General features: G+C 36.1%; 1 protein-coding gene across 9 annotated transcripts in view; it reads right to left on the bottom strand.

The window, feature by feature from the left end:
- Window positions 1-422: 422 nt before the first annotated feature.
- Nebl (nebulette) overlaps window positions 423-20,511 on the bottom strand; it is a 337,044-nt gene continuing 316,955 nt past the window's right edge. For 7 of the 9 annotated variants that reach the window (XM_046423014.2, XM_046423011.2, XM_058572293.1 and 4 more), the window contains 2 exons: window positions 8,233-8,339; window positions 423-6,383 (listed from right to left, as the gene is read on the bottom strand). In XM_046423014.2, the coding sequence (XP_046278970.1) occupies window positions 6,207-6,383; window positions 8,233-8,339 (284 nt within the window). In that variant the 3' untranslated portion in view covers window positions 423-6,206. Of the gene's footprint in view, window positions 6,384-8,232; window positions 8,340-12,500; window positions 14,509-20,511 lie in introns of those variants that run through there. The other 2 variants (XM_046423009.2, XM_046423010.2) reach the window with 1 other exon arrangement.

Below are 20,511 nucleotides of genomic sequence, written 5' to 3'. Positions count from 1 at the left end.
TTACATAAACAAAGGAACAAAACTTTGCTTTTATCTACTTTTCATTTCGTTATGTCTGAGTGTTTTTGTAGAACACTGTTTTGGTAGGTTTCTGGTGATCATTCACGTCTCAATTATACAAAACACCAACTTCACAAATTTATAAGGTAGCACGATAAAGTCATAAACACTGTACATTCTAAACCTAACGTTTTTAAGGTCAGAAAAGCAAAAATCTTCTTAAGTTAATTATTTCCTCTGCCACCAGAGTTTCAAAGAGCAAATTTATAATCATGAAAGAAAAAAGTCTTGGAGGCAGAAAAAGATAGGAAATTCTTCAAATAAATAGTAACTGTGCTGCTTTGTAATTTCAAATATCATGAGTCTGATTAATAATACATGAAATATACAATTCATACTTTTGACATATAAAAAACAGGAAATTCAAGAATTGGTTGAAGTGTTTATTCTAAGAGCAGGTGTTATCCATAAAGCTTATTAGTTTACAATTAGTAAGGACTTTGCACCAAAGAGGAACTTCTACAAAATAATATGATAAGGCTAAGACCTAATCTACTGAAATTTATATGAGGGCAAAAATAGGAACTCACTTTTTCAACTATGGGAAAATTGGAGGAGGGAAGCAATTATTTTCTACAACAAATGAGCCATTTTTAGCAGAGATCAGAGTATCTTTCCACTTCATGTATTCAATTTGTGCATTTTTTTTTTTTGCTCCAAGCTGTTTCTTTCATCTTACGAAAACAAGAAAATTAGAATTGTATTAGTGAGGACATGTGAGGAATTCAATCCTGAAAGAAGTTAACTACAATGATGCATGATTGTAGTACTTTGATATGAAATCAGTAAGATACTAAGCTTGAAAAAGCATCATATTATTATCACCTAAAACTAAGTTCATTCTGGGTTGGGGAAGGGGGGCATATTTGAAATGACTGGCCCAAACCAGCATTCAGCTTTGATGCAGTTTAACACGAGTTTAAAACCCAATACCCAGGCTATAGTCGGGTTCGGTAGTGACCCTGTGTCTAGTGACTTGTGCTCCGAGAAACCACGGTGACAGTCAAGAAGTAGAACCATTTTGTTATATCCTGCATTTATTTAAGCAAACCAAATGGGTAATAGGAAATTAATGCATTATAATGTTTTACAAATACAGAAAGAGGAAACAGAATATTTAGACCCTAAAGAGAGTGCATGTGAGAACACAGTTCTACCATCAGAGACCACTTGCAGGGACCCATGGCCAACATATACCCGTTTGTCATTTTTATTCTAACATTGTTCAAGTAGTTTCGATAGATTTACTTTGAAACAAGAGATTTACTTTGAAACAAATACTAATACTAAATGAGTATGGTCGGTTTGTGAGTGACTACACTATACATATTGGAGGCTAGGCTTAATGTATTATTTCAATGCAGGAGAAAGTATGTCTTGTTACACATTTACTGTGACATCCATTGAAATGTGAACTCGTTTGCATAGGTTAGTCCTTTGGGCAGCACAATGTTTCTCTAGTCCACCAAGGCTTAAAAGATTCACAGTGTAGAGGAAAAAAACATGATTAAAGCCTTTCTACTAAAATATATTTTAATAGCTGGTGTTAACAATTTGTATAACAAAAGCCAAACTATATTAATAACATCATATCATTCTGTAAGCCCCTTCATTTGAAAACCATTGTTTCCTTCACAACTGTTATGCTCTCAAAGTTAGTACAATCTCACAAATTAATCCACCATAACACTACATATTTTGAAGCAATCAGGAGTCAAGCTACACAATGATTAAATGTGCATTTATATCACAGACCGACAATTCCACACATATCATGCCCATTACATACTGGGTGCTGCTTCCAAAATGCTCAGCTATTCATGGTAGGGACACTCAGGAATGGGCCTGGGGAGCAGTTTTCTCTTTTCTCATTAAAGTAAATCATTCTTAACAACAATTGGATTACAGTTTATACTATGCAAACTGGATACCACATATCAAACACAAAAGAGCCTATGAAATTCCCATGAATATACTGAAGTAATATGGACAACCAGGGAGAATACGTGCCAGGGATCCTTCCAGGTTTGTGGATTCCAGGAGTCTAAGTTTCATGGAATGATGACCATAAAAAAATAAAAAAATCATACAATGTCTTGACTTTTTTGATCATCAATAGTTGCTCAAAAGGGTCTTAAAGGGCATGGAATACTTCAGAAAGAGATTCTCGTTTCAGCATCCCTAAGTTAGTTTACCTAGTTTCTTACTTAGCTAAAGTTTTATCATCATCATGTCATATGACCCCAAACAACCCCTGTCTAGTCACTTTCAGATTATCAGATGCAAAAGTATAATTAACTTATGGAGTTCATCTTATGTAGTGAATTCAGTCTCATAATATAATCATTCTATCTTACAATAGATATTTTAAATCCCCAAATTAGCATTTATTACATCTTAACTATATATAAATCCACAAAGAATGTTTCAGAAATAGATAGCAGAAGTCAGCATTTTATAAAGTTCTAAACCTTTAAAGGTAAAATACAATCAGCTACCACCTTTAATATCTGTCAGGAGCATCCCACTTCCCCACCACAAAAATACGAATCATATAATAAAATATTACTATAGAATAGGCAGAAGCTTGCTTGCTTAGTTTTCTTTCTAAGATCATAATGGATAAACAAGGGCAATTAAAAAGGCACCTTTTTTATATATCTGAATTATGATTTTGGTATAAACCACATCCACTTTCTATAGGGATGTGCTATTGAAGATCATATCCATTTTCTTTATCTTTTCATTAAAAACATTCCATTGGAGATGGATGAACTTGAAAACGAGGTACAACTCTTGAATTTCCACTAACTCTTTTGGAAAAAAAAAATCTTCTTCCTAATTCCCTGAGTGTTGTAAGGCTCAACACTGAGAGGACCAGGAAAGAAAGAATGTGGTAAAACTGGCAGAACCACATCTTCATCATCTTCAAGCCATGTAAGTAGAAGCAAGAGAGGGGCTGGTCTAATCTCATCCATATTCATACAAGGTGCTTAAAGAAACTGTGCTTCCAAGTCCCTGTGTGGTCTGGAGGTTGGGAGGCATGGTAAGATGCAGGCCTCTGTGGAGGGCTGACAACCAGATAAATATTTCAAACTGGGCTATGCTGCAGATGTGCACACAATAACAAGGAGACATGAAGAACTCACTTTGCCATAGGGGAGACAGCTTTCTAGAGAATAAGAATTAGTAAGTAAAATAAAATAAAACCATATGTACTACAAATACTTATCAATGAAAGCAATATATTCTGTTGCTATCCTTTTCTCAAGAGAAATATGATCCATAAACAGCTTTGTTTTCAGAAACTTTTTAAAAGTGTATCAAACTGTTCCTTGTGCTTTTGTCAGGCTTGAGGGCACACTAAGGAATCGGGTGCATGCTCTCTGTGCTTAGCACTTACACAGCCGCCTTTAACTTGATTTTTAAAAGACGCGTTTTAAAATTCTCCCTTAGCTGTGTTACTTATGAGATATCTGTTGCCAAATTAAAGGTGGGCAGGAGGCATATGGAAAGTAGAAAAGTTGTTCGAGAATGTAGCTTTTTTTAAAAAAAAAAATGAGGCTGTAAAAGTAGCAATTTGGTATCGTGTTGCTTATATTCTGCTGAGATGCTTAATATCCTCACAAGCGTTAGTAACGATACCATTATCGAATTTTAATCTCAAAAGCATGCAATATCTTGTTCTGCCTCAGTCTTTATTGAAAATAACTGCCCTTTAGCTGAATTCTGATCAGATCTTAATTCCTAGAGTCTTGAAGCTGAAACAGCTTGCTATGCAAACATTATATGAAACTTAAAATTTTAGAGCACTTATTCCACATGTACTGACTTCTACATTTAATGAATCTGATTTTAAAGTCAATGGATAAGAAAAACATGAACCATCAAACTATTACTTTATGGTAACTTTCCTGATGACAAGTATTATTTTAAGTTAGTTCCTTTGAACTTCCTAATATATGTGCTATTTACTAAAAATTGTACCTGTTCTGCCATATTAAGTCCGAAATTTAATCAGTGGCTACTTTTTTTTTTAAATGATCACCAAAAAGGAGGGAAAAAAAAAAAAAAAAAGAGGTCCACCTGGGCAAAACTTAAAGACATTCTTAATCTAATCAAATTAAGCAGGCTTATTGCCCTTGATTTTAATGCACAAATTTTTGCAAAATTATTGCAAGTTCAGTTGTCTTTGTGCATTTATACAAGACAGCAAAACAGATATAGAGTTTAATCAGTTTAATTATGACTGGCCATTTAAATGACAGAAAATCAGTTGCACTGGCTATCTGGTAATCTGTAAACCTCTTCTAAATACCTCAAGATCTTTGCCTGAATTTTTCTCTTTTAAATTGCATATCAATGTATTGTAGAAACAGCTTTAGTGCAATAAAGCTTATTTTGATCTTTTAATGTAAAAAAGGGGGGAAATTATAGATTTTCAAAAATATGTGCTAACTCTTCCAAGGTGCTAATGAACCAGCTTTGGCCTTTAGACTAGTAAACATTCAAGAAAAGTTGTTTTATAGGTTGTTTTGTTAATTTCCTTGAATATATCAAATAATATGTCCCCAATGCCCATACATTTTATTTTTGCAATTTCATTTTTTTTTTCAGTTTCATCACAACTATAGAGTCAGATTCTACACAAATGCTACCCTGTTGCACGTCACAATAAAGGGCACAATCAGAAAAACACAGAATTGTCAACAGACACCAAACTCTTGGTGACCTTGACTGCAGGCTCCAGGAGAAATTCCAACACCCACCAGCAAAGGTTACACTTATGGCTGTGAATCTAGCAAATGCCTGAAAAGTCACCCAAAACATGCCAACCATGTCTTTTTCAGTAGACAAACTGTTTGGCTTGTACTGAAAAATCTCTGATGGCATTCCTATGAATGTGATTTAGAAAATAAAAATCACAGAGTAGAAAGAAAGCCTTTTTGATTAACCAGTCTTAATGGCTAGAATCCCATTCCAGAATTTGAAGACCATTTTCCAAAATAAGAAAACCAGACCATCTCTATATGGAGTTGGTAACTTTTGTTTGCTGGGGTTTTTCCTAGTACACTCTATATGCCATTTTTTCCACTGGATTATATTAAGTTTTCTTCACTTTTAAATCAACAGCAGCATTAAGTTAATGAAAGCCGCTCAATAAATACCTAAATCACTTATTTATTAGAGTATACATCTATTTCCTAAGGTGTAAATCCTTCAAAACTACAGTGCAATACAGCAGGAAAATCTCAAGCAACTTCTCAATATATGTTTTTCTGATGCGCTGGCAGCTACAGGGGAGGGCTTTGGATATCAGCCACACTGTTTGCTTTTAACAACAGGAATGGGCAGTGCAGCTGTCTATGATACAGAAACTTGAACCTACGTGACATGCAACAGGGTAAACACTACTAGGGAAATAATACAGATGACATTAATCTTTGCCCTTTACAGAGTAGCTGTGAAGTTATTTGGTCCTGATGTTCTGTGGAACGGGGCAGTACTTGAGTCCACAGAACGTAAATGGGGAGTAGGATATGCCTTGGTGCAAGTGAGAAATAAACAGATTCCAGTCAGCCTTGGGATCCAGGAAATTTCCTGTTGGGTCCCTAAGGCTACCAGTCAATAAAATTTTAAGCAGACTATCATTCTGCCACTGCTTACATTTTATTATAGTAGGCAATTTTCAGTTGAACTGGAAATTGCCTAATGACTCAAAAGCTAAACGGTTTTTAAATTATTGGCTGTGTTACTGAGTTGAGAATTGGCTTCTGGTGATTCCAAAGTGACAGCTAAGAAGTTTCACACACTCATTACATTGAAGGGACAATCAACGTCTCTATTAAAGTCTACAAAAATACATTTCCCAGAAGGGTTCAATCACCAATCAAAGGAAACCACAAACACAATTAGCAGCACCAGGTCTCCAGACAGTAATGATTTTTGTTTACAGGAATTACTGAATATGCTGCTCTAGTCAGCCAAAATTCACTCCTCCTTCCTGGTACCTGTGTGTCTAATTGTCAAAGTAAGGATACATTGTTGTAAAATAATTGCCAAGTTGCTTAAAAGTGTCTTCTATCTTTTAAAAAGATTGGGTTTGGGATACATTAGAATAAAGCTCAAAGGGCAAGGAGACGGAATTAATTCACAAACTCGATGTAATTTGCTGGGAGCATGCCCGTTCTCCCAGTTCTCTGCACTGTGCCATACATCCAGCCGTCATCGATGGGCTGCACGTTGACGATGTAGTCGCCATCTCGGAAGGAGACCTCATCCTCATCCTGGGCACTGTAATCGTACATAGCTCTGTAGGTCCTCTGAGGAGGCAAGAAGGAATGACACAATGAGTACCAGGATTGTCACAGCCACACATGCTAGCCACAGCAGACTCTCCCACACATAGAACAAGACCAGGAAGGACTTCCAGGATGTTGCATTAGGGAAATCTGTAAACCAGAGTCTAACATCTAATTGTGTTGATCTTCACTTTATCAGTCTAAGAGGAAGGGGGGAACTTAACATTGGAGGGTCGGAGCAGAGATAAAGACAACAGAATAGCGAGAAAAGACAGTGAGGAAAGACAATCATCATCATCATCGTCGTCGTCGTCATTGTCACCATCATCATCTAGCCTTCAAAGGTAGGCTTTGAAACAATAAAGCTGACTTCCCCAGTTTCAGATGGTCCCAGAAACTAGATTATGTAGATTCTCCCTGTTCCATAGTCTCCAGATGACAAACCCATCACAGCGGCAGACAGGGCCTGAACCCACTGCCCCTCTGCTACTGGTCCTTCCTAATAGAGTCAAGGAATCTTTCCTAAATAGGTAATAAGAATTTCTGTTTCCCTTTTTTAAAAAAAATGTAAAACAAATTTTTTAAAAAATTATATACTCCCTTTACAGTTGTTGTATCACAATGATAGAAACGTAATATAAAAATGTTCTGAATATGGAGGTTCATATAACTAAATCCTTGTTATAATGAGGAATTTTGAGTATTCCTATATTCATTTTTGTTTAACAATAAGAATTTAGCTAATATTAACCACCAGAAAAATCTCAAAAACAGCATTCATGGGCTGAGGAAACCAGCTGGGACATCAAGACACTTGTACCAATTATCTTACAGCTTAGAAAAGTGGCATGTTCCTAAGTGTTTGACAAAGGCCAAGGGACTGTGATAGGGCTGGGAAATGCCATTTCAGTATGAGAGGCAAAGCATAACTTGATCACCTCAAGTACTGCTTCCAAACTTGACACTGAATTAATCTATCAAGATTTCAAGATTTCTGATGGCCGGGCACAGTGGTGCATGGCTGTAATCCCAGCAGCTCAGGAGGCTGAGGCAGGAGGATCTTTAGTTCAAAGCCAGCCTCAGCAACCTTGAGGTGCTAAGCAACTCATTGAGACCCTGTCTCTAATAAAATACAAAATAGGGCTAGGGATGTGGCTCAATGGTCAATTCCCGGTAATTGATGATCATCAGTTACCCAAGTTCAATCCCCACTACTTCGCCTCCCGCAAAAAAAAAAAAAAAAAAAAAAAAAAAAAAAAAAGACTTCAAAGATTTCAAGATTTTCAACAGGGGGACTTGAAGACCTTTTTTTCTCCAAAAATACATCTTTAACTGACACATAGTAATTGTACAAATTTATGGGCTACAGTGCAGCCCATTTTGAAGCATGTCTACAATGCATCATGATCAGATCAGGGTAACTGGCAGATCTATCACCCCAGACATTTATCAATTCTTTGTGTTGGGAACATTCAAAATCCTATTAGCTATTTTAGTAGAATTATATCAGCTCCATGGCCATCTTGATGATCATCAAGGTTAACTCATTAATAAGACCATTAAATATTTGTACCTTTTTAGTCCTAAATGAAGATTCTATAATTGACTAATACCAATCATGATCACATTAAGATGTCTAACTAATAGATTTCTTGTACGTTTGATTATTTCATACAATGCCTACTAATGCCTTCCTTTCTGAAAGCTTTACCTATATATTTTTGGCGTTCCTTTGAAAGAGTTGTATAAATGGCAACACGTCACCATTGATCTCCAATGCTCCATCAGCATTTCAAATGTATTCCACGTGCATTTGTATTTTCGAGGTAAAATGGGAAGACCAGGTAGGAACACTTTAAATGACACTTACTAGATTTGGTGAGTGCTGCATAGACCTCATGGATGACACACTGGTCTGGTGCATGTACCCATAGCCTTGGGAATGGCTTTGCTGGTAAGCTCCAGGGAGAACAGGCGCTGCACATGAAACACACACACAGATTCCACAGAGTTAGCTTTAAAACACCCCTCCCCAATGAACCCTCAAAGAGGCTTCATGCTCTGCTAGAAGCTTCAGAAAACAAATGCTTTTGGCAGTGTCATGTGAAATTTGAGTAGCAGTGTTATAAGCAATCTCTTGATTAGTCCAAATCTCAGTAATTAAGGACATTTTTTTTAAAAAATCAGTTAAGCATGCAGCAAATTATATTTTAAATATTTTATTACTCTTATAGATACTATGTTAAAATGATGTAAACACAAAACAAAAATTTCCAATAATCCCTTAACAAAATCATGTTTTTATTTGTACATGTCATTCTTATAGGCATTTTCCAAAATAAAAATAAGAATGTTAAAGGAATTTAATTAGTTTGCCAAACCAATGGCAGAATATCAATATTTTCAGAGTGATTCTCATATAATGGATACTTTCAATACTAAGATATACAGCTGAATGTTACTTTAACAAAGATGATAAACAAAACATATGTTTAATAATGTATGACTGCTCAGTAATTATCAGTACAAAGTTTATACCCTTTAAATAAAACTTTATATAGAATACATGAATTCTCCTTTTTGACTATAAGTCATGACTAAGTAAGTTATTTGAGTATTTTTTTTTACTAAAGCCTGAGGAACAAGACCACTTAAAGAATTTCATACACATTACCTATGTTTTAAAAAAAAGAAAGAAAGAAAGAAAAAGTATCTGCCAGGCGTGATGGTACACATCTGTAATCTCAGTGACTCTGGAGGCTGAGGCAGGAGGATCACAAGTTCAAGACCACCCTCAGCAATTCACCCTGATCAACTTAGTGAGACCCTGTATCAAAATAAAAATTAATAAGTTCTGGGGATATATCTCAGTGGTTGAGCACCCCTGAGTTCAATCCCCAGCACCAAACAAACAAACAAAAAGGGATCAAATGAGATTTACTCAGTTTGTGCTGTCCTCACCACCAATTATGGCACTCAAAACACACAGTTTCTGTTTTGAAGAACTTTGAAAAAAACTCTGATTTCTAGAGAAACCAACACAGAAGTTAGATAAAATCTCAACAAAATCAAAAGACATAGTTGCATGTGTTTCTCTATATATTTAAATATTTGTAACCAGAAAACAGCTATAAATGAAGGTAATTTAGTAGCATGCCCTTCATTGTTTTGAAAAAGTATATATTACATTAATAAAGGTTATACCAAATATGTGTTATTAAATCCCTAATAGTTTGCCATTTTCATTTAACCAAGTTGCAAGATATAGTAATTGTAATGGGTTGATTTTTTGAAGACAGGTTTTATAATAAAAGAAATCAGCAGATGTAATTCTTGGGTGTTATAATACTTTTCACAAATAAATTTATTCTAATGACACACAAGATCATTGATACTTTAAAGTATCTTACTGATCAGAAAGTTATAAAACCTTGCTGTGTTCCCCCAATATTGAATAGGGATTCTTTTAATAGTTCTTGAGTGAATTTATGTTGCAAACTGGTATGAATTTTATTTAACGTCAAGATAAGGCATCTAAGAGGAATTGCCAAGATCTTTACATAGTGTACATTGTAAAGTTATTAAAATAGCATTAAACACCAAATACTTCAGAAAACAGCACTTTTCAAGATTATCAACACAACTTAAATATTTCATGTCAAGAGATGTTAAGGAAATTGTCAAAATCCACTCACAATGAAAAATCAAGAAATTTCCATAAATATTTAGGTCCCCTTACATAGCTAGGTAGAAGGTCTTCTTTGTGTATTGAAGACTGCATTGACTTTCAACTCTCAGCAAACACTTACTAGCTAATGTGCACACAGCTTCTGCATTGCCTGACACATAGTAAGTCTCCGTAATGGCTAATAATTATGACTGTCCACCATGTTCAAGGCATGCCAGGCATAAGAGAAGTGACAAAGACAACTGTCCTGGAGCCAGGATGGTCCTGGGAAACTGGATCTTTACCCAATTAAGCAAATGGCTCTGGATACTTAGGGCCTTTTCAATGACAAGCATAAATCAGTGATTTTATCCATATACCTGGATCTGGCAGTTGTAAACTTGTTTCTAATCATTTAAACTAGTTATTTCTTCATTAATTATTATTTGAATCTATCTACAAATTCTAAAGATTAAATATAAATGCCTCTGTTCATGTACTTAAGAAAATTAAATTCTAATCCATTGTTATACTAATTAACTACGAACTTTACTTTTTTTGGTACAGAGGATAAACTGTCTCAAAATATTTTGGAATAAAACTTTCAGGAAAGGACATTGAAAAAAAATATGCTAACTCAGAATCTGTAATACATTTATTTTCACAGTTTATAAATCACAATTCCAATTCTGTTCCTGTAGGTAGTGACCATTCAAGAATGTTCTATTCTTGAATTATATTCTCTAATTTGGGATTTCAAAAATGGTGTGTATATTCAATGGCTGAAATCTGCCCTTCAAAGAGAAGCAGTAGTTATTGTTATTGAGTAAAATAAAGAAAGTAATGTGTTAGTCCTCAATAGGTGTGGGTTGGAGAGAGCTGGGAGAGAATTTAGAATGAGACACTGCAGAATAGCTTTTATCCATCTAGCCCTACTGGTTTCTCTTCATGCTTTTATTGATTATTCTTATTTCTCTCCTTGGCTGAATTACTTAACAAAAAGTTCCTTTGGGGTTATAAAACCTTGTTATCTACTTTATACCTGGTGCAATAAGAAGCTCCTATTAGGGGCTGTGAAAAATATAACTGAGAGCCTAGAGGAATCAACTTAGTAAAAACAAATGTCAATGCTAAAAGAGGCAAAACATTGCTTTTCTGTAGTTATGCCTCATGGATTTTTTTTGGAAACAGATAAAACAAGCAAAAGGAAATTTAAAGTGATGGCTTCAAAAATTCAGTTTGTTAAGAATTCAGTTGAAAGATAGTCATTCCACATATGGGATTTCTTCCACGAAATGTAGAATGCAAACTATTTTTCAAAAGGCAAGACATCAGGCTAACTTTGCAACAAACAAGGACATCTTGGAAAAGAGAAAAACACATGGTGTCCTTTCATTAAACTGGTGGTCAGATTTCTTCAGCATTGATATTGAACAAGAAAGGTGCAATGGTATTCCAACCCAAGTGGCTTGAATTTGACAGTTTCATTTCCACAACATCAAAGCCACAAAACAAGAGCTTTTGTTAACCTAAGACAACAACAAAGCTCAGAAGTTTGACTCAACTTTCATTTCACATTGGTGAGATCATTGACCAGAGATCTGGAAGCTAACTAAAGCACCAAGCGTTTCAGGCAGTCTTTGGGATGTCTTCCTATTCTTATGAAACCAAAATGTCTCCTCCTAGTACACAGCAGAATTATTCCAAAAACATCCCATATATATTGCATATATTTTTACACATGTAATTTTTGGGTTTGGGTTTTGTTGTTGTTTTGCAGTGCTGGGAGTGAAGCCAAGGCCTCTACCACCCCCAGCCCCCGATATTTTCATTTAAATGTTTATTTTTAAAGTGGAAAGAAATAAAACTAAAATAAAGAAGTGTGTTGATTTCAAGATCACAAAATAGAAGGTGAGAAGGGAGGAAAACATTTTTAAGAGGTTTAAGAAATCTGGAACTGGGGCTGGGATTGTGGCTCAGTGGTAGAGCACTTGCCTAACACATGTGAGGCACTGTGTTTGATCCTCAGCACCACACAAAAATAAAATAAATATTGTGTTCATCTACAACTAAAAACATATTTTAAAAAATCTGAAACTGAAGAAAAGGAGAAGATCTATGCAAATTTACAGAGATTAAAATTAGTGGATCAAGGATATGAACCCATAGTAAGGGGAGAAAGTTACCCCCAAAGAGGTTCAATTTGGGGGACACACCCATAGCTGGTCAAGGAAGAGAAGGAAGTGTCCTTTCACATGTACAGTGCTTGTATGCTGCTCTTTAATTATCACAACAACTATCCAAAAATAGGTATTGCTCCAACTTGACATAATAGTGAAAAATAATAGAAGTTCAAAAATTAAGCAGGGTGACAACAGAACAATTATTTTTGCTAGGGAAGGCACAGTATAGGTCTCAAGTCATTAAACACAAGGTGGAAGGCTTAAATGACTACAGACTTCAGTATATGGTCAAAGTCAACTTGTCCAAAAAAAGTCTTTATTGACTATAAATATAACATAAACTGAGAATATAATTTTGGGGGCTTTCTCCCCTTTATTTTTAAAATCCAGTATAAGGAGAAAATCACTCTTGAAAAGTTTTCCAATAAAGGATACAGGATCCAACGAAATGATCACCATTATTCTCTAATACCAGTTTTATCAGCTAATGTGTGTCAAAGAAATTAATGTTCTGATGTTTTGTTTTGTTTTTAGCACAGGAATCTTTATTTAGACAATCGAAGAGGGATTGCTAAAAGACAAAGTATAAAGGGCTGCTCATTAAAAGTGAATATTAAACAATAAGACAGATTCTAATTAGATCCCATCGAGTTCATGAGCAAGGTGGCCAAGCTAATTGGTAATAAAATAGTTCCACAATGTGGACTTTTAGGCTGAAATATCTCTTAAACACATCATTGAGTTTCATGTCAGAGCTTCAAGTCTTCATGGCAACTAAGTCCCCCCCACAAGCCATAAATGGGCACTAAAACCATGGAGTTGATCCCTAATCTAACAACAAGATGCTATTTCTTTGTCTGAGAGAATTCTTAACACTATAAAAATTTTTCTTTCTCTGAAGAAAACAGAAACAAGCCAGATTACTTCTAGGTTTTAGTTTGTTGGTTTTTAATGACAAGTTATGAATAGATTACTACCTAAGGAACAGGCTTACTGCATGATAAACCAGGAATTAATAGACTTTAACAGAAAAATGATATGATCCACAGGTGAGTAAAAACCATCACGTTTAAAGACACACCTGATCATCATCATAATCCAAACTAATCGCTCAATCTTGGGAAATATGCAAAAAAATAAAATTCATCAACACTTCATATATTAAATTTTCCACCCCAGCAGGGTCCATGAACCATGTGAAGGAACTGTGGGAAGAAACCCGAATTGAAAGGAAGTTCATTAGTGAGAAATTAGAAGGTTAATATGACCACTCCTGGTAAGACAAGTGCCACAAGACCATGAAGGGACATGGACCCTGCTTCCCAGGGGCTGACCAGAGTAGGAGCTGGTCACCATTAAGAGAGGGGGAATGTGAAGACAAAAACATGTCTTTGCAAAATTAAAACTTCTCTCTCAAGCTAATGCTATATTTCTGACAATTTCCTCCCTCTACACTACCATATTATTTGTGTTAATTTTCTACTCTTCACTAAATTTAATTACTATATAATAATATAGAATATTACTACTTTATAAAACTAATAAGACCTTTTAAGATTGCAAATCATTCTTATTATGGTAAAGTATACATATCATACAATTTGCCATCTGAACCATTTTTAAGTGTACAGTTCTTTGCCATGAAGTACATTCACATCATTGCACAACCACCAGTCCCTTAAGAAAATACGAGTTATATAAAAATAATTAAGCACCTAGGTGCATAGCCCTCTGGAAGTTAACAAGGAAAATTTGTAAATAAGATTTCACTTCCCCAAGAATACAAAATAGGCAAACAGTAAAAGTTAAATAAGATAAATGCTCACAATTAGGGGGACCAATTCAGTTTGCTCAGGGCATACCCAGTTTTCGCACAGAGAGTTGGGCTTCCTAGGAACACCCTTAGTCTGAGGCAATTTGGGACATCCAATTCCCCTATTTAGAGTGTGCCAGGCCCTGTATTTAGCATGTCATGTGCAAAAACTGGTGTGAATGTCACCATGATCTTCATTTTACAGAAATAGTATATGAAGGTTAGTGAGGTTAAGGAACCAGGTAGAAATCAGAGCTGGCTGGGAACCAGGTTTTAGTGTCAGTGGTCCAAACTCTTGACTGTACCACACCAAAATGATGTTGGAAGACATGGCAAGACGGGGTAAGATCCATTTCAAAATAACCACTGTGGATTCAGGAAGTGCAAGAGTACTGTGGTCTGGAAAGCAGAGAAACTTCCAGGAGTGACTGAGGACATGATCTGAAGTCTGAAGACAAGGCAGTCCATCTTATCTGCTGGGGGCTGGCAGGAGTGGGAGGGAGAGAAAGACAAACAACTTGAAGGTTAAGAGCTCAGGTTGAGCAGCAAGTCAGGCTTGCTAGGCTCACAGAGGTTCCTCTATTTGTCACTGGCTTATGTTGTGGTTGGGGGTTCAGTTTTGGGCAATAAACCCAATGAAAAAGCTGACGCTTGTGTGGTTGATCAAACAAGCCAGAACATCTCTGGAAGAGACCATAGTAGCAATCATTCCTTCACTTTTGGAAAAGGAAGCTCAGATCACTTCTGAAGCAAGAGATTACAGGGTTTTTGTTGTTTGTTTGTTTGTTTGTTTTTGTCATTTTGGACTCTGAAAAGTCTAAAAGAAAGGGAAGGAGGGAATGAGGAGGGAGAGAAAAAGATTGATTTTTCTTTCTTCTTCCCACTGACAATACCATTCTATTTTGTCCAGGGAAATTATCAAGTCATTCATCTTTCTCTATATGAATAATTTCAAGTTTATGTCCAATAAATATCACAGCTCCTAATGCAACTTTGACTACTTTCCAACTGAGCAATGACTACCCCCATTATGACGACACCCAACATTGAAAATCATTTTGTACAATACCCAAAAAAATGCACCCCAGGACAGCATCAAAATAGTGATCAGCATTACTGCCACAGACATATTAAGGATTTAGTTGAACATATAATTAAATATAAGATACAATTGAACCATTTTCTTCCCTAAATTTAGATAATCAGGTTTATAACATTGCTTAAAGTATAAATTGAATAATTAAAGAATCTTTATCATCTTTCAACGGCAAAAGGAAATATACCTACATTGTAGTTTTGTATCTAACCTTACATGTTACATTTCAAAGCATCTTATTTATATGTTTGGCTTAGTTATCTAAGTCCTTCTAAAATATTATTTTGGAGACTCTACAGTTCCTAAGTACTGAAAAAACATAAAATTAGTTACATCTTAAATTATTTGCCAGTTAAATTTGATAATTCCCACAAGCCCAGAAAAGCAGTACATTGTGATTTCAAAGCTAAGTGGTTTTTCTCTAGGAAAAAAAAATGAGTCTGTGAATATTCTCTGACAGAACTGAACTAAGACATAATATGGTTTAAGTAGGACTAGACACTTCAGGTTTAAGAATGCCTGCTATTTTGCTTAAGAATAATCTAGCCAAATTACCCCTGCATTTGGATTTGAATTTCAACTTGCATTCTTTTTCTTTCTCAGAGATGCTGCTTATTTTAGCTATTTAAGCTGGGATAAACTCTCCAACTTGTAACTCTAATTCAAACCACTAATATAAGTAGGATCATTGCTATAAAAAGGGAACTAATTTCTGTCCCAAATTAGAGTCTTTAATGATATTTCCATGGCACATGGTCCTTAACGGTATGTAGACACACGTATGCACTATCCCCAAAGAATAAGAAAATAAAGAATGTAGAGTATGGAGACAGCTTCTCTTTCTCCCAATAGCTCAGCTTCACAGGAAACGTATTTCCTCATGCTCTACTGCTTGCTACTTGAAGAATCAGCGGACCCTCTGAACCTTGGCCAATCAATGGAAGTCAGACATGCATCCTCAAACAAATGCTGCTCATTACGACCTGACCCCTTCCTCCACGCAAAAAGGGAAACTTACAACCTTTCATTTCATTTCAATGAAGAGAGAGAATATGAGTTTCTCTAAAGCTTCAAATTCAAGCAGAAGCCTGAAGGTTTTTCTTGACGGAGGAACAGAAATAAATTTTTCTAATAATTTATAATGTGTACCTTCCATGGGCTCTATGTACTGGTTAGATGCTTAGGTTTAATCATGCAATAGTCTACTAGTTGGATTTCATATTAAAAAGGAACAGTAAGTCATCTTTTATTGATTACTTTTATCACAGAAATTTATTTTATAATCAACTCTTCAAATCTTCCTAAACACAAAACATCGCGTTTGGGTGAGATAAGAACAAACGTCTCAAATTCAGTTTGAACATAACAATACTCAAGTATGGTTGGGATGTAGCAGAACTGAGATTCTCTGGTTGAATGAATTTTCTTTGGAAACGCTCCTTTAGGAAGAAGTTGGATATTTTGGGGAGAGAGAAGTAGAGTCAGGGGTCACCAATTAGTAATGATAAAATTAAATTAGTGTCTAAAATAGAAATATTAGCAAATTTTTTGAATGAAGATGAATACTTCTAAATCAGAAGTGTATTTTCTTTTCCTTTTTTAAAAAATAAATTAGATAGTATATTTAAGGTTTAAAACATGATAGTATAGGATATATAAAGATAGATAGTAAAATCATTACTGTAATGAAGTAGATTAACATATCTATCATCTCACACAGTTACTTTGTATATATATAAGAAAAGCAGCTAAAATCTACCTGACAAAAATCCCTAATAAAGTACATTTTTATTAGCTGTGGTCCTTCTATTGTGCATTAGATCTCTAGGCTTGCTCATCCTGCAGACCTGCTAGCCTATACCCTCTGACCATCATTTCCCCATCCCCTCCCTCACCACCATCATGACAACCCTTGTAATATTCTCTATTTCTGTATATTTAAACTCTTTTTTTAAAAAAAATATTTTTTTCTGCACATAACCTTGGGCAATATTTTTCTTTCTGTGTCTGGCTTATTTCAGTTAGTCCTCCAAGTTCATCTCTGTTGTGGCAAATATCAGGATCTTCATTTTTTAAGGCTGAATGTGGATGTGTTACATGTTCTTTATTCACCCATTGATTGGCATTTAGGTTGTTTTTATATCTTAATGATTGGGAGGGAATAATGCTACACTGGAGACATGGAAATTCAGACAGCTTTACATAGTAAGTGATTTAATCTCCTTTGTTTATATACCCAGAGGAGGAATTGCTGGGTCATATGGTTGTTCTATTTTTACTTTCTTAGCAACCTCCATATTGTTTTCCCTAATGACTGTAACAATACATTCCCACCAACAGTGAATCCGTTTCCTTTTCCAGGAGTAGATTATCTAGTAGGCAGTTCTGTTTATCTAATTTAAAAGCTATGCTTATGATTAAAAACCAAAAACCCTGAACCAGTGGCAAGATGCCATCTATAAAATCATAAAAACTGATTTATTGTTGATTTTTCTCTTCTCACTCATGAGAAGAGAAAAATCAACAAAAAAATTAATGCAAACACTAGGCAAATAATTGTGACTTTGCAGATATTATTCATATTGAGAGATTTGGAAATAATACTGGTTAGATATATATCCATCATTTTCAAAATATATTAATAGCTTATTATTACATTGTACCTGTGCTTAATATTTCTGTTCTCAATGTAATGATAATTTTATCTTTTAAGGATGTCTACTGTCCTGAGAAACTCAACACATCCCTGTGACCTACACTGTGCCTAGGTATGAGAGGAGCTGCTCTCGCCCTGTATTTCCTTCCCTTCATCATTCATTTACTGAGCACTCCTGGTCCTATGCTAAAGTACCAAGATGAAAGCCATGACACATTCACTCCCTGTCCCATGGAGTTCCTGATCTCAATAACCAGAGTAAAAGAGATAAAGGCCATAATAAAGGAGGGATGATTCTAGAATTCTGATGAGCACATTTATTTTGTGAGTCCCTACTGAGTCCTACAGAATCACAAGAAAAATAAACCATTGGGGTGAGAAGTATTTATATGAGAACAGAAGTACTAACATTGGAATCATTTACTGCTTTCCCGGTTATGAAAGATCATTGGCTGACTCTGGCTTAGACATCGGTCACAATAGTATGTTCCAGTTGGATTTTTTTAGTTTTCGGTGGACACAACATCTTTGTTTGTATGTGGTGCTAAGGATCGAACCCGGGCCGCACACATGCCAGGTGAGCACGCTACCGCTTGAGCCACATCCCCAGCCCAAGATTATTGCTTTTTTTTTAAAAAAAAAAAAAAGGCAAAAATCTGCAAGTGGTATGATTATTCTCAAATCAAATTAGCTTTAATTAGACAATAAAACTAATGTGAAGTTGCATTGATTGGGTATGGGTATCAAAGCAAATTCTTTACATTTTGGGTTAAACTTAGACTTGTGCATATTTATGTACTCAACAATATTTACTGGGTATCTATAATCCAGGTGCTGATTGCAGAATTTCTATATCAAAGAAATAGAAAGCAGACAAAAAGATTATATTCTAATAGCGTTTTATTCTGGGGGAGACAGATACTATATGAATTAATGAACACTAATAAAATGGCAGTGGTAAAAAGAGTTTAGGAGAAAAATAAAGCAGGGAATAGGGAGTTATGGGCGTGTGTGGGATGAGCGGTCCAGGAGAGTCTTCATGATTACCTGGCATCTAATCAGAGACCCGAAGGAAGTGAGCAAGGCACAACACTGGGGGAGCATTCCAGAAAAGGGCCCAGTGATTGCAAAGGCTCAGGGTGAGAGGACTTCTGTCATCCTAAAGTACCCAGGAGGGCTGTATGGCTAGAGTCGGGAGGCCGATGGAAGATGTAATCAGAGATATGATCAAGGACGAGGGAGACTTATCACCAGATCATGCAATCCCTTGTAGATTATAAATTTGGGGTTAAGTCTAAGAGTGACTGCAAGCCATTAGAATATGTTGAACAAGGCTGTAATGAGATCAGGTGTAGATTCTTCAAGGATCATTTTGCCAATGGGGTGAGGTCAGCCCAATGCAGGTAAGAATAGAATCATAAAGACCAGGAGCATATTTTACAATCACAGTGAAACAGGATGGTGATTCTCTCTGGGTGCAACCGAAGGGGTGATAGGTGACTGGATTGGGGATTTTGAAGATAGAGCCATCAGTTTTATAGATGGATCAGATGTGAAGTGTGAGAGGAAGAAAGGTGATAAAGTTGATTCCCAGGTTCCTTCCCCAATATTAGCTGGGGGGGTGAACACAAAGAACAGGCGAGGATTTTTTTTTTTTTTTGGCGGGGGAGATAGGAAATAAGTTCTTGGTTTCAGATATAAGATTTGAGATGCCCATTAAACACCCTGAAATTGGATATTTCATGTGGAGTCTGAAAGCCGTTATAGTAGGAAGGTGCTTTGGTTTGATGTCTCTGCTCTTTTACCTAAATGAAAAATGTCAAGGATAAGGGACATTGTAACGTTGGACATGAAAATCCACAGTGCCGTTTCTATACAATTGACTCCTCTGGAGGACTGCTAAGAAGGCCTCCTGTTCTCTTAATGCCCAAGTAGTCATTCCCTCAGTAGCATCTAAACCACCTAAGGCAGCCCAGATTCTCAGAAAACACTCAGAGTACCTACAAGTCTAGGTGACTGGTCCTCTAAAGAGCCTGTAAATCTCCAACAGGAGAAAGCCCAAGAAAAGTGCCCTGGGGTTACATGCAACTGAATTCTGTCTCTGCAGAGGTTGAACTCAGCCCTACCTACCCTCTGGTTCTGGGCTCTTCTTCAGCCCATGTGAAGACACACACAGCCTAGGCTCAAGAGGCATCAAGCCACACCAAGTCCCCAATATGCTACACTCTCTCCTATGCCATTTTTTCTGCCTAAAACACTCCTTACCCTGTTCTCTGCCTGGCTAATTCTAATCCTGGATAATACTCCCTCATGACACCTTCCTGAGTACAATGATTTTCGCCATCTGGTTCACCTAATAGAATACGATGAGCTCTTTGACGACAATAGATGTATTTCTTTTATATGTGGGTTCCCAGCATCTCACACATACGGGAGAGAATCAATATTTGCAGTCTGAGCAAATGGAGCAATGGGTACCACTAAAACAGGAGGGCAAATGGCTACCTAATGAGCTCACTGCCCTCTTGGCACCATTTGGATGATAGGTTGAGTTCCAGAATGTTCTGAAGCAACTCTTACAAGTTAATCTCTTTTGAAGACATATTAAGTGAGATACAGTGCTAGAAGCCCAGCCCATCTAGGCTAGGTTAAACCCCACAGAATTCAGAAACTTGCTTTGGGTCAGTGAAGGCAGGACTAGGTCATTCCAATAAGATTCTTTCACAGCAAAATG

Source organism: Marmota monax, unplaced genomic scaffold (assembly GCF_021218885.2).
Source record: "Marmota monax isolate L192 unplaced genomic scaffold, Marmota_monax_Labrador192_F-V1.1 WCK01_AAM20220418_F8-fsc00098, whole genome shotgun sequence".
NCBI classification, from domain to species: Eukaryota; Metazoa; Chordata; class Mammalia; order Rodentia; family Sciuridae; genus Marmota; species Marmota monax.
The sequence above is the reverse complement of the archived record's forward strand: the minus strand, read 5'-3'. Positions and strand labels throughout refer to the sequence as shown.